The following is a 14,868-nucleotide window of genomic DNA, read 5'->3' as shown; positions in this document are numbered from 1 at the left end:
TTTTTTTTTTTTTTTTTTTGTGTGTGTCTTTTGGGGGAAAGATACTATAGTGGTTGATTGACCCTGGGTTTTCTTGTTATTGCTCTCAAAGCAGAACCCTTTCACCCCCAAATCCACCAATGCACTTTTGCGGACAAGTTTTCAGCATGCCCTGAAAGGTAATAAATGCCCGAATACAAAGATGCTTCAATTCTCTCATTTTTTCTTTTTCTTTCTTTTTTTTTTTTCTTTCCCACAAGGTAAGAGTAGTGTGGTGAAAACTGACGAAGAATGAGACCAGCATCAATCTCTCACAGTCATACAACGTGTTAATTTGGGGAAAGAAGGAGGAAAGCTAATAACAGTTGTACCTAATTTCTTTAAAGGTCTCAGAAGCTACTCCGTCCAAACAGTTTAAAACTGGCCAACGATTCTGATGCAGATTCAGATTCCAGGGCCAGCTCCCCAAACTCTACTGTCTCCAACAACAGCAGCGAAGGTTTTGGGGGCATCATGTCTTTTGCAAGTATGTACTAATGCATTCATTAAGCTGGTTTTATTTATTATATTAGAGTTTACAGAGAGATGGAGTAGAGGGATGGCTAGTCAAGAGAATGACTTGGTTGGCAAATTGTTACCAGCTCTCCGGAAGTCACGTTGGAAGCAACAGGACCTATTTAACTTACACTGCTGATAACTACTGCCATAGGTATTTTTCAGTAAGAAGGACTTTGGTTATGTATTTAGGTCCTTGAGCTATGTGGCACTTTAGAACACAGATCAGAAATCCTTTCAGTTTCATTTAAGTAAAGAATTGTGCAATTTCATTTAGTTGATACAAAAATCTTACTGGTAGTATGCCTTCCATGCTACCATGTTGTGTGTTTAGGTGCTAAATTCAATTTCTTGACTGTGCTCACCTACTTTCAATTGTATTTTAATAATAAAATCCACAGGTGTGGGAAAACTAGTATAGAGATTTTTAATGAGTGAAAGAAGATAAGGCCAGTTGAATCTTGCACTAAAATGGGGAGCTGTGCAAGAAGTGTGCATCAGTGGGGAAAGTATATTGGGTCTTTCTGGTAAAATGATTGTTGCTATAAATAAAGCTGCAAAAAAGTACCAAAGCAAACTGAAATAGTATGCTGACATTTTAAATTAACATCTTGAAGTGTTGATCTACATGAGATGCTTTTGGGCTGTCTAAAGGCTTAAGCAGATGACAATGCATTATTGTGTTCTTAAGATCTGTCCGTACTAGGAAGAACTTTTGTTTTCTCCTAATAAATGGAAAGCTTCTGTTTTGAAGCACGCTTCTGTGGCAGATTTACAGTGTTTCACAAGGCACAGTGCACAACTGTCACTTCAGAATTACATGTTTTGGAGGTCTTCCATCATCCTGTTTTCTCATGTGGCCCCTACCGTTCATTTGCTCCTAAAAAGAGGATCAAACTAGAAGACAGTGCAGGAAGACAGGTGGATATCACTGTTACATTTTAGACTCAAAGCTACAATAGCAATGATTGTAACATGAAAGCTAAGAATTACATTTTTGTGCAACTTAAAGTAATCTGATTACAGATGTGGTTGCAATGTAAATGAGATGATATTATGTTTGTGAGACTTCTGGGTAATAAAGACCAACTTTTGTTATTAAGGATTTGGAATAAGGTGAAGTACAGGAAGTTTAGGAAGTTCAGGTGTGTGCAGTGAGCATTAGTCATTCAGTTGTTTTCTTCTTCTGTCATAGGCAGCCTGTACAGAAACCACAGCACAAGTTTCAGTCTGTCCAACTTAGCCCTACCAACCAAAGTTGGGAGAGACAAGAACACTCCGTTTCCCAGCCTGAAAGGTAACCATTTTTCCCTTTGTCTTCTACAGCCTTTACGGTTCTTATGACTTGGCAGTCTTACCCTTAACAGGAATTTCGGGGGTGATGCATTTTGGTAGTTTGGGTAGTACCTGTCTTAAGTATCAAGACAGTAAATTGTCTTGATGTTGATGTCAGACTTCTTCCCAACAATTGGGCTGCGTTGGGATGGGAGACTGGCTAGTCTAGCCTGTGTTAATAGATACACTGTGAATGTTGGTTTTGTTTTGTATTTTGTTTTGTTTTATTTTTAAGTACTTAGTGTAAAGAATGGGTTGGTCCTACTTTTGTACTGCACTATCTTCATGATTAGCTTTAGGTAACTTCTTAGAGCAATGATGCTGCATTTGCAAGTGGCGATAATGCCAGCCTCCCATGGACACTGCAGTTTATGTGCATTTCAAAGTTGTTTATAGTCTTTTTGGTTCACTAAACAGAAAATTTCTGTTCAAAATCAAATTGTGACCATACCTCAGCTCATTCAGAGTGAAGATTGCTCCCTAACTTATGTGCACAGTTTTTTCATTGGAACATCTCCTGTTTGTCTGCAGTATCATTAGATAACATGTCTAAACAAGAAATGACCCTCTTACTGTGGGGAGTTAAGACAGCCTGGTCGTCCTTGTACCAGATGTAATAACAGAAGGGTGACTGAGCACATGCTGGTGTTTCAGCATTGAGACCTTTTCAGTTGCTAAGCTAGGGAAAGGTTTTGTTTTACCTTTTGAGTATTCTATCTAATCAGATCTTACTGCTTTTGTTTTAATATGTTGATTTTTTTCATTTATTTTTTCCTCCTCATCATTTTCATCGGTAAAGATTACTTTAATCTGGAAGTGGGAAGGGATGTGGATGAAGGTTGGTATGATGTTTTGCTGACCTTTGACCTTGTAGAAACAAAGGCCAAAAGCTGGTTTTTGTGTTTCTGCTTTGGACTTTGTTTTTGAGACAAGTAATCATTCCCTGTGTGTAAAATGAGGAGGAACAGGACTGGTATGGTGAAAACACTAGCAGAGACTCTGCACAGCTGTTTTTGACAACCTTTTACCAGTTGGTTACGTTTTGATGTCCAATTATACTGGATAAGAAACGTTCTTCATGTCAGGGTTATTTCCATGGGTAAACTTAATGGCTGATTCCATGCATTGGAAGAAAACAGTGATGGGGTTTGCTATTCCACGTTCATGCTTTGTGCCTCATCTTCTGCACTTTGGTGTTCTTTTCTTGACTATTGTAATCCTGTAGGGCCTTTAATGTTACTATGCAGATATGAGGATGGGATTTCCATGGAGTAGCTCAGTCTGTTTTATGCATGTGCAAATGTGTGTTTGTGTGTGTGTGTTTGTGTTCATTTATGTGTGCATGCTGCCTCACTGGGATTCCCGCTGGGCACTTCACTGGTTTTTAAATGTTTTTGTCTCTGTTGTACAGGTATAAAATTGCTGCATTAATTTGTTCTTACCAACTGTTTGTGGTACCCTGTGTTTCTAACTGTAATGGGAAATGATGCTGGGACTCCATCTCATTGCTGCTGTTTGACCACTTTCCATCTTCCTTTTTAATTTTTATTTCATGCACATCCATTGGTATTTTTTCCTCAGTGATGCAGATGGTTTTGATAGTGCCCTTGAAATACAATATGTGCAATAATGTCCTTGAAGATGCAATACATTGGTTCCACGATGCCAAATTTCAAGTCAAGCACTATCTCTAAGATTAGTTACGCTGGCCCTTGTTGTCTTGGGCTTTCAAGCATCCTTCCTGCTCTAGCATCATTTGGGTTTTGTTTTGAGGGAGGGCTGGGAAGAAGCTGGTAGTTGGACTCTTTTGATGCTGGTGGTGGGGAGTGTAGATATTGTAGTACACTACTAATTGTGTATTTTGTGTCCCAGTATTTGGGTTAAATACTATAATGGAGATTATTACTGAAGCTGGCCCAGTAAGCAATGAAGGTGGGTTCCCTACAGCATGAGCTGTGCATGATATAATAATTTCCAGCATTCCCTATGCCTGACTTTGGGCTACCTTTCTCACTGGGTAACCAGTACCACATGATCTATACTAGTCACCCCCAATGCATTATGCTTTTACATATAGTGACTAATTTGAAGATGGTTCATGTTGTGGAACTGCATGCAGAGCAGCCAAACTTTTCCTGCCTTTCACCTCCTGCTCCCATTACCATCTTCTCTTTTTCTCTCTGCATTACTCCCATTACTGTTTTCTGCCGATGTGTGATGCTAGAATACGATACATGCTGCTGCTTTCTTGGAGTTTCCATTTTGTTTGAAGTCTGTTACCTGTAATCCGAATAGGTGTGTTAGCCAACCTTAGCGTTGCTTGTTACTGTCCTGGGATCAGACTGGCTTCCTCCCACCCCTTCCTCTCATCCTGTTCCCTCTCCTGTTTAGGAAACAGAAGAGCCCTTGTGGATCAAAAGTCTTCAGTCATTAAGCACAGCCCAACAGTGAAGAGAGAATCTCCATCGCCTCAGGGACGAACTAGTAATTCCAGGTAACATTTTTTCATTGCTTTTTGAGGATGAAGTGTTGGTAGAGTTGTGTCATACTTGGCCAGTGTTTCCTCAGAAGTCTAGCTGTTGAAAACCAAATACTACTTTTCTGTGGCCCTAAGCTTGCATGTACTATTGTCTGAGAAGATTCTGTATAGATGGTCTTACAGTTAATAGCACATATACATGTTTTTCTGTGCTCTGAAATGTATCCTCTTTCTGTCTGAGGTCCAAAAAATTCTAGGTCCCTACTTTAATTCAGTATTTATTCTTTGTAACTGAGTCTGTTCTGAACAAAGTAGCTTAGCCAGTAGAGTTTTAATGCACTGTGCAGGGGATCAGCTGAGTCATGTGAAGCAGTTTGATTCCATGAATTCATGTGAAATGCTTTTCTCAGCCTTGGGAAGGGGCTCAGAATGGTGCAAGTAAACATCACCTGACCCATGCTTCTGCTTTCTCCTCCCTTTCTTACGTAGCAGTTGTGGGTAGAGTGAGCTTTACTTTGAGCTGCTTGGGTTGGGAGGCAAGCAAGAACAGTGACTGCAGTTCAGATTGGGGAATGCAGCAGGTTGCACAGAAGTTCCCTTCTTCTTACCGTTCCCTCCCCTGTGGCAAAAAAAGCTGCAGCAGTACACGTGCCAAGGCTGCTGCAGTAGTGCTATTAGTAGTGCTGTGCTTCCTCTTTCAAGGAAAGCCTGCAGGGTCAGACAAGGCGGCTGTGGGAGAAGGTGGTGGCATAGAGGATTCCTATGGATTCTGAGGAGTGCTGTGAAGGTGAGGAGTGGTAGCTAGAGGGACTAAAGGAAAATCTTATTACAGGAAATAATGGACAAAAAATATTTGATACTACACCTATAGAACAGAGCTTGGGCTGTATGCAGTTACGTTAGGAGCAGGTGTAGCTAGATTAGAACTTCTTTTCTTGTAAACTTAGCTTTGATGGGAAATGCATTTCTGTGTGTGTCCTGGTCGTATCTCTCTTCCCATGCAAGCCAAGGTAAGCAAAGGGCTAACTTTTGCCTGCTTTCTCTTAAACCCATCAGTGAGAACCAGCAGTTCCTGAAGGAGGTGGTGCACAATGTTCTAGACGGGCAAGGTGTTGGCTGGCTGAACATGAAGAGAGTCCGACGTCTGCTGGAGAGTGAGCAGCTCCGTGTCTTTGTACTAAGCAAGCTGAATCGTGCGATCCAGTCAGAAGAAGATGTTCGACAGGACGTCATACAGGATGTGGTCAGTGCTGAACTCGGCAGGGTCCTTACACCTAGTGTCTGCTGAGCCTCAATTCATAGAAATTCTTGTTAAATTGCCTCCTGAAAGCTGATGTTACAGCACTTTTGGAATTTATGTTCTTGAATTACTTTATCACTTCTGAAATAGCGACACCAACAGGATTTTCGTTGCAGGAGATCAGCCGCAAGGTTTATAAAGGCATGCTGGACTTGCTGAAGTGCACTGTGTTGAGCCTGGAGCAGTCATATGCAAATGCTGGCCTGGGAGGCATGGCCAGTGTTTTTGGCCTGCTAGAGATAGCACATACTCACTATTACAACAAAGGTAAGAAAAGCGTTAATGAGAATACAGTGTTTATGAACCAAACAAGATCCTTATTGTAAAGGTCGCTGTTTTGTGGCTTCTGGTATTTCAGGGGGTTTACGACACTTTCAAAATAGGTGAGAACTGTACCATTGTTACTGAAACCTTACAAAGCTTGAAACCATTCTCTTGCACACACGTAACCAAACCACAGCAAAATAATGGCCATACTGATACTTGATCTAAAATGGAAACTATGTGGCAAGATACAAAACCTGGGACTTTTACAGATGAAGTGGAAATTCTGAGAGTGGGGACCTTCAGCTAACGCTGTCCCAGCCACAGTCTTAGAAAGTTATTGCAGACAACCTGAATACGGAGAGAGATATTTGTGATGGGGAACCATATGAGATTTGTATCTCACCAACCACCTTGCATTACACAATGATTCTTATATCACTAAGTACTCTTGGAGAAGAAAGTCTGAAAATACTTTTTTATTTTTCAACTTTCTTAAAATCTGATTCTTAATGCGAAATAAATGTATGCATAAGGAAAAAGAGCAAAAGATGGCAAAAAGCTAGCTCTCTGCCTAATATCTGACTCAGCTGTAACCTCATATGATGAAAAGCTATTTATTTCATTGCAGCAGAAGAGTAACGTCTACTAACACTTTCTAGTTGGTGTTCTGAGTGACTTGCATCGGGGATTTTATGAGTTGGCTTAGCTGCACTGTGGGTTACAGGTGTTAATTTCCAATTGTTGTTAGGATGCTGAAGAAGGTAAGGGAGGCTGTGCTAGTGTAACAGTCCTGAATGTGGGGAATAGGCTGATCTTGGTAATTATAAGCCTTTTAGTCTGACATTGATCCTAAGCAAAGTTCTAGTGTGGCTGATGTAAAACTCAATGGTTTTCCAGTGAAGTCTTCCTGATGCAATGCCAGATACCATAGTTTGACAGTAAGTAGAGTTTACCTAGTAAATTAATCGTGGTCACAATAGACAAAATTTGATATAAACTTTTAAAACCTTGATACGTCTTTGAAGGATGTCACTCATTATTGCATGACATCTTGATTTATAGTGAAACTTCAGCTGTTTAGTATGTTTTACCTGTTTTCAATGAGTTGATCTAGATATTTCTAGAAATGTTTTAGAGAGATTAGTGCTTGTCTTAATGTTATTTAGCATATAGTAGTATTTATGCTATTTATTTTAGCATATGTAGTATTTAGCATATAGGTTATTTGTCTAGAGGAAGATGAATCTTGGTTGTGATTATTTTAATATGGCCAAACTAAGAACTGGTGTTTAGGAGCAAGGACATTGGGCAATAATAGCAGGATTGGGAACTGTGTTCTAGGAAGCAGTGTCTCTGAAAACGGCAGCTATGTGTGAACTTCCCACTGTTTACTGTGTCCGTAAAAACTGGAGAAAGAGGCACTGTGTAAACCTAGGAATATAGATTTGGGATGCACCCATTGTATTGTCTCTGGATGTGTCACTAACCAGACCCACAGCTGAGGCAGTGCTTCCAGTTCTGATCATTGCATCTTGAAAAATTTAGGAGGTTTCTGAAAAGACCTACAAGGAATTGGGAAAACACTTCTGCTCTGAAAGACAGAGGTGTTCAATCTGTTGAATGTTAGCTGTTGATTCTTTTCAATTATTATCTAAATGGAAAGGTGTTGCTCATAGCAGAATCTTTAATCTACTGAACGAAGGTGTCAGGTCTAGTGGTACGACAAATTTAGATATTAGGATATGAAATTTTTACTCTTAGCCTCATCAGCTATTGGAACAGTTTGTGCAGGAGGTTCTTTACAGAAAACCTAGTTTTAATTATTCTATTCCAAAAGTTTTGCTGAATTCAAACTGTGGAGTTCGATACAGAGAAATAATCCAAACTGCCTATGGGGACATATGATTATAGGAAGTCTCAGAGGATGATGGAAGAGCTATAGCTGATAGATTTTTGTGTTTTTTTCTTAACTGAAGTCTCATATAGTGTTAACCCATCAAAGAAGATTGTATTTGTCATCTTTTCACTGCAATAGGAGCTTGCTTATATTCTAGAAGTGATATCTTGGTAGTTTAGGCAGAGTTATTTAATTTTGCACAGCTCAGCAGAGGAGTTACAGTTACTGTGTCAAAGAAAATTCTAGGTTTCAAATATACGGGAAGGAGGTAATTTGAGTATCCCCAAACCAGCACTCCGGCTTTCTCCTCTACTGTCTCCACCACTGTGTCAGACTGTCTGCAAGCCATGGTGACCTATTGGAACAAATTTGGGACTGAGCTGTTTTCAGTGCCAGGCTTAATGATTTAGGTGAGACCATCTGTCTCATCTTCCTCTTTCTGCTCTCATTTCCTTTTTCCTTGTGTTTTTTTTGTTGTTGTTTTTTTTCCCCGAACACTTTGTTGGTTTTTTTTCCTTTAAAGAACCAGAAAAGAGAAAACGAAGTCCAACAGATGGATCTATCACTCCAGTTGGCAAGGATCCTGCATCATCCCCAAGAGTGGAGCCAAAACCTGCGATGCAGCTGCCGGTACCTCAGCTGATGCCAAAGGCACCGAGCCCTGCGGGCAAAGGGCCGAGGGAGTTTGACACAAGGAGTCTAAAGGAAGAAAATTTTATTGCTTCCATTGGTGTGTATTGAGGTGCATGTGAAGTGCAGGAGGGACTTCTATTTTGGCATTAGATTCTATTTGCATTCTCTCCATTTTGACACACTGCATTGCTGCTGTAACATGCTTCATTTACACTTTGGATCACAAGGAACAATCATATGTGTTTTCACTCTACTCTTGGATAAACTATCCAGGGTAGTTTTCTCCCAGAAGCTTTCTAAGCTTAATTGTTTCTGAATTTCATTACACTTTATTTTTTGCTCTGTGACTGATGTCTTCAAGGAACAGGAAATGGCAAAAGGGAAACAGGGCCAGTAGGACTTCAGAAAGGGCAACTGTGGAAGGGACTGCATGAAACAAAAGTTTTCTGATCATTGCTGACTACTTGTGGATTATCTAGGTTGCATCCTGATAGAAGTGGGACACAGGATCTACTGATTGTTAATAATAAAAACTGCCAAAAAGATTTTAGTTGTAGTGTTACTGTTTCAGTGAATAGGACTGATGGATCTTCCTTCTATACAATAGCAAATAGAATGCGTGCCCTTCTAAACAGCGTCTGCTAGGCTGGTCACTGGAAATTTTCCAATCTAATTTCTTAGCTGGTATAGCTTTTCCCTAAGTCTGCGAAAAAGTTACAGGTAGGCTTTAAACTGTTTCACCGGGGGGAGGGAGGTGGAGAAAAAAAGAAAAATATTTTGGTTGGCTCTAATGTGCTGTGGATTGTAAACAAGAGAAAAGTATCATCAGCATATGAGAGAAATTGTTTGTCAACTCCAAAAATATGTCATGTTAAATTCTAGCCATCGCTTCTTATAGCCTGTTCAAAACAACTTTTTAATGGAATCATTGTATGAAAGATTAATATTCTGAAAGCAGCGTGCGACTGTGAGGCTGTACCTGCAGTATGTGGCAGAAGGCAAGGGAATGTGTGTAGTGGGCAGTTGTGTGGCAGGAGTGCAGACGTTCATTCTGATGCCCATATCATAGCTGCAGGCTGAGCGGTGTTGAGTCCTTCTGAACTGATGCTGAACCCCTCTGCCTTGATTTGCTTTCTTGTTTCAAGAGGTAATCTATGGAAGCAGTTGCTCAGAAACTAGTCTTGCACTCTAGTTGAAAATCTGTCGGGGAGCTAGAGGAGATTCAGTTCTCCAGCATTTCAGTTTAGTGGTTTGGTTTGCTCTGTGTTCTTAATTTCTTTTCTGTAGAAAAGAGAAAAAGGGAAGTATGTTTCTGACACAACTTAGAATAAAACAGACACTAGGCCAGCATTCTATTAAAGAATGAAGAGAGATCTTTTGATCTGAGGATCCGCTGAGACTGCTCCTTTCCCTCAGATAAAATTAAAGGCTCATAGAAATGGAAATCATTGAGATCAGACAGCCCATGTTTGTGAAGCATCATAAGAAGTGCTTTTCAAAAGAAGTGCTACTTAATATGTTATGTTAACTACTTGTTTCCAGAATATTAGCCTTAAACAATACACAATGGTCAAGACAGGCAACAGGTAAATTGTTATTGATGGTTCTGATGCTCTAATGATTTCTACTTGTCTTCTACAGAACTAAGTTACAAGACAGATATGGTTTCACCAAAACTGATCAAAGTTTGAAAGACTTTAATGTTTTTTTTTTTTTCTGAAGCCTTTTTTTACTGACTGGTTTTGTCTGTCACCAAGAACCATAAACTAGTATGCAAGTCAATCTTTAATAAGAAATTGCTGTAAAACCAATGTAGTGTCCATGTTCGTCAGACTGTTGAGATCTAGAAGTAAAAGGAATTTCTCTTGTGTTGCAGGAAGGTGATTTAAAGCTGTTTGGCTGTTATACTTCCTTTATGTTCTGTTATGGAAGCTTCAATAAAGACAATACTTTGGCTATACAGGGCCAGAGTTAGTCATGGCTAGGCTGAAATTCCTTCTGTAGTGAAATGCAGACTTTCTCATTCAAACTTAACTTCTTTGGGGAAGAAGCATTTGGTAAACATTTACGTGTTGCTGAAATAACAAAGTATTTGTAAGTAATTCCATTTAAACATGAGAAAAAAAAGTTTTTATGTGAAGATGACTCAACACTGGAACAGGTTGCTTGGAAAGGTTGTGGATTCTCCATCTGTGGAGATAGGGGATGCCTGACTGGAGCAGGCTGCTCTAGTTGACCCTGCTTTGAGCAGGGAGATTTGACTAGGTGATCTCCAGAGGTTCCATTGAACATCAGCAATTCCTTGATTCTGCAAAGTTTGGAAGGTGCTTTTGATCTAGTTACAAGAGAAAATACTGGAATGAAAAGTCATCAGCATGATGGAGTAAAATCATGTATGGCACTGTTTGCAATACCATAAATGAAGTGAATGTTAGTGTGGCAATTAAAATGCATCTCTGAGATCTAGAGGTATGGTAGCTGAATGTGTGCAGTTTTCTTGTACTACAGGAAGAACATCCAGAAGGTTTGCAGAGTTTTCCAGACTTCAGGGTGGATGTCTTAGTGCTTGACCCCCTTTTCTTGTTCACTCTTCAGAAAGATTATGGTTTCTTGTGTACCTCTGTACCTTGCTCCTTACAAAGGGAGCATCCTACATACTTGAAAACTGTTGGTATTCAAAATTCTTATTTCTGAGGTGAAGAGCTGATCAATTTTTGGCTGTTGAGGATTGATCTTTGCTGTGTTTTAATACCTAATTGCTTAGCTAGGAAATTCACTGTGAAGATGATGCTTCTGATACTTTGTTTCCTAAAAGATCACCAATTATTTGCTTACTTCTGGGGTTTTTGTCTTCCAGGGTCCATGGTCATCACATGTAGGACTGGCCTTTTTGTAGGACATTTGGTATTGACAATTAATAGTTTTCTGCTTTACGTTAGTGGTTAGTTTGGTTTTATTGTATACTTGCAGTAACTCCTAATGAAAATGTCAGTACTTACTGAAGGTTCCATTACTACTTTTTAAGTAATTGTTTAATGCTGGCAGATCACTTTATTTTGACAGTTCTTTTGAAGCAGAAGAGAGTTGTGCTACCTACTTTGTCTGCATCAGATCCTTCTTGGACCTGCTGTCCCATTTAGTTCTGGCTCATGTAACAAAGTCCTAGGCATAGTATTTTATGACCCTTGAGTTTCTTTAAGGTTTTCCTTTTCTTTGACGAAGTAGTTGAGAGTAATATCCAGGCTGGTTTTAATGTGCTAGGATATACTCTATTCTGAATTAACAGACAAGTCAGCTAAAAGTAATTTAACGACAAGTATTGTAGCTTTCAGCCTGGTGGTTTTTAAAGTAAAGCCATATAGACTGAGCACTTGAGACCAGATGTTTTCAAAGCCCTTAAACAAATTCAGTACATCTTAAAGAGATTGTTACCTGTGTCAGGGTGTGCTCAGATAAGCCTATAGGATGCTGTTTGGATCCATAAGCAGTTTTATCCTCTCCTTCTGTGTACTTATGAAAGTTGAAGGAACATCCATCAATCATGAAGCAGATCTAGAAATCAGTTTGCTAGCAGCTGTCTTTTCTAGCTTTTTCTCCCTTGCTACATTCGCCTCGCTCCTGATATGTTTAATGGTAATTCTTTGGAGCCTTCCTCCACAATCGTAACACTATCCTTTGTTTTATTTTTTTTCAGTAGAAATTTTGCTAAATAGAACTTTTTTAGAGCCTGTCTTGTCCTAATTTCTGCCATTTTGAGGGTGGGATGTGTTTCTGACACACTTCATGGCCTTTTAGTTGCTCAGCAAGTTTCCTTGAAGAGCAGTAGAACATTGTACTTCTTTTTCCTCCCCTTTGCCTTTGCTGCTTTTCTAAGAGTATCTTCCTCTGTAGCGTTCCTAGCTTTAGCTGTGCCAGTGAGAGAGGACAGTGTCCAGCATTCCGATTCAGTTCAGCGTGTCAGCTTGAAATGTTTCCTTTGGCCGTCATGCCAGCACCTGGAATGATCCGATGTTTCTGAGCAGAAAAGATGACTGCATTTCAGAGGGTTGAGGAATGTGAGTGGTAGAAAAGTGCAAGTGCCTGATCGCTATTTTGTCTCAGAACTAAGCTTCAAATGAAAAGAGTGTGTGCAAGACTTCAGACTTTTTTCCTTTTCTTTGCATTGTGTTCTCTTATGGAATTCCTTGACTTGGAGTGCTGTGACCTTATTTGAATTTAGGAAGTTGGCATTAAGCATGACTGATATCTTGCTCATTTTTCTTCTTCTATTTTTCCATTCTTTATACCCAGAGAGGAACAAGTGGATGCAGAGAAGTTCAGCTTTTTGCATGTAGGACCGGTTGATAGGCAGAGCCAAGCATTTACTGAGAATGCTGTCAGGTCAAAAATAACTTGTTATACTTGTAAACATTGTGATAATTTTAAAGATATAATATTGGTTAGGTATTGTGTTAACCTACAATTCTAATTTTCTTGGAATTGCTGCTGCTGTTTTTGTGCCTTTTCCTTTCAATGATATAAACTAGAGACATTAAAATGTTTCTGTTAATTAGAGCTCCTGTGATGCCTACCTTTTGGAAGAATAAATACCTGACTATCTTAAAGGCCTTTCTCAGGAAAGGTGATTAATTGTATTATATGTGTTCATAATAGCTGTTTTTCCTTAGTTGGTTCACTGTATGAAGTCATCTCTAACATTTGAATTCTGTAAATGAGAGATGATGCAGTGTTCGATTCCTAACATTGATTTCTTCTAAAATGGTGTTAATCAGTAAATTTCTGCTCTTCTTTTTTTTTTTTTTTTTTTTCTTTTTTTTTTGAGATGAAGGGGTGGGGGTTTTGTTTCAAATTTTTTTTTCCCCATTTTCACCTGTCTGACCAGCCGCTGACTCTTTCTCTTTCTCTCCTGCTTTCAATGCATCTTGGGTAGAATTGTGGAACAAGCACCAGGAAGTGAAAAAGCAAAAATCTTTGGAAAAAACGAGTAAGGAAATTAAAAAGCATAGAAAACTGACTCCTCCAGCCTCCCCATAACTGCCAACTCCCCAGGTGCAGGGTGAGCTTGCATCTATGGCACATGGTTTTTATGCCCACAAGAACAAAGGTCTACCAAGAAAGCTGGCGTTATAGAGGAGACCAAACAGATCAGTTTGCCTTGGGGAAATTGTGTTCAAATGTCTCTTCTTTTTTTTTTTTTCTTTCTTTTTTTCCTCCCCTGAATGTTGCCGCCTTCAAAGAAGGGGAAGCAGATATTCTGCATCCTCACCAGATCAGTTATATATGGAAGGATTTTAAGATATTCCATCTCCTTTCTTAGAAGTTAAAGACCAGCTTTGCCTAACAAGTCTTTGACATGAATATATTGGTTGATTGATTGAATGTTACTGGAATGAAGAATTCTCTGTTCTTTCAAGCTGTAGGATGGCAAATTTTGTTACCTGACATCAACCATGAGCAGTTTATGACCACAGTCAGTCTGCAACGGGAAATACTTTCGAGGGGGAGAGAGAAGGTGTATGTGAAGAATTGTATTTAGTGATGGCTGTTACAGAATAGCCTCATAATAAAGAATCAACCTGATTTTGTTTTTTATATCCCATGTTAAAGGAGGAGTGAAATAGTCTGAGGCTGTTTGCAGAGTCTAAATCTACACAGTCTTAATGTAATTTGAAATATGATATTGAATAAAATATTGAATATATATTATCTGCAGGTGTAGTGCAAGGTTTTGCTCTTTTGGTTATCACTGTTGTAAATAGGGACATATGAGATAAAGACAAGAGCTAGTTTATAACAACCATGATGTAGTAGGTGTTTCCTAACCCTAAGTGTAGTTTCTGTTTTGCAGAGCTGATGCCCCTTTTACAGACTGAAGGTTGGGGAGGATTAATAGCTGACACGAACGGATGAAAATTCTTGACATTCTGACTAGGCCTAGATTTGCTCCGTTAGTTTTAGGCTCCTCAGTTAAATACTTCACTTAGGTACAAGCGAGCAGCTGGAGTTAGTTCGGAGAGAATGGCGCAAATGAGGCACCTCTGCAGTACAGCTTACTCCATTTAAGACCTGAATTGCTTTCTGCTGAGGTAGGAGCGTGTGTGAGACAGACACACAGCACGTGCACACGCCTGCTCTCTCAAACTGGGCCTTTTAGGTAGGTGCCTACACTGGGAGGGATAAATTGAGGTTTTAGTGGCTTATGTGTGTTAGATATACAACTCCATAAAGAAGGGAAGGGGAAGTTTGTAAGTGCCTGGAAATTGGTAGGGGCAATAATGTAATTGTGGTTATTGTGCTCCTTAAACTCAGTCACCAGTATTGCCCACAGCTGTCAAAATACCTGAACTGCTTCAGTCAGTTTCACTCACCTTAAATGTTACATTGCCAGGAATATATCTAAATTGTGTATTGGGACAGGGAGCT

The 14,868-nt window shown here is 39.5% G+C and overlaps 1 protein-coding gene across 1 annotated transcript in view; it reads left to right on the top strand.

Moving 5' to 3' along the window:
• The window catches only part of MADD (MAP kinase activating death domain), a 61,290-nt gene that overhangs the window by 16,711 nt on the left and 29,711 nt on the right, over positions 1 to 14,868 (top strand). Inside the window, 6 exon segments of the mRNA XM_035902905.1 lie at positions 366 to 505; positions 1,730 to 1,831; positions 4,261 to 4,363; positions 5,405 to 5,591; positions 5,765 to 5,915; positions 8,336 to 8,542. Of these exon segments, the coding sequence (XP_035758798.1) occupies positions 366 to 505; positions 1,730 to 1,831; positions 4,261 to 4,363; positions 5,405 to 5,591; positions 5,765 to 5,915; positions 8,336 to 8,542 (890 nt within the window).

Source organism: Egretta garzetta, unplaced genomic scaffold (genome assembly GCF_000687185.1).
Source record: "Egretta garzetta isolate BGI_Z169 unplaced genomic scaffold, ASM68718v1 scaffold329, whole genome shotgun sequence".
Taxonomy (NCBI): domain Eukaryota; kingdom Metazoa; phylum Chordata; class Aves; order Pelecaniformes; family Ardeidae; genus Egretta; species Egretta garzetta.
The sequence above is the reverse complement of the archived record's forward strand: the minus strand, read 5'-3'. Positions and strand labels throughout refer to the sequence as shown.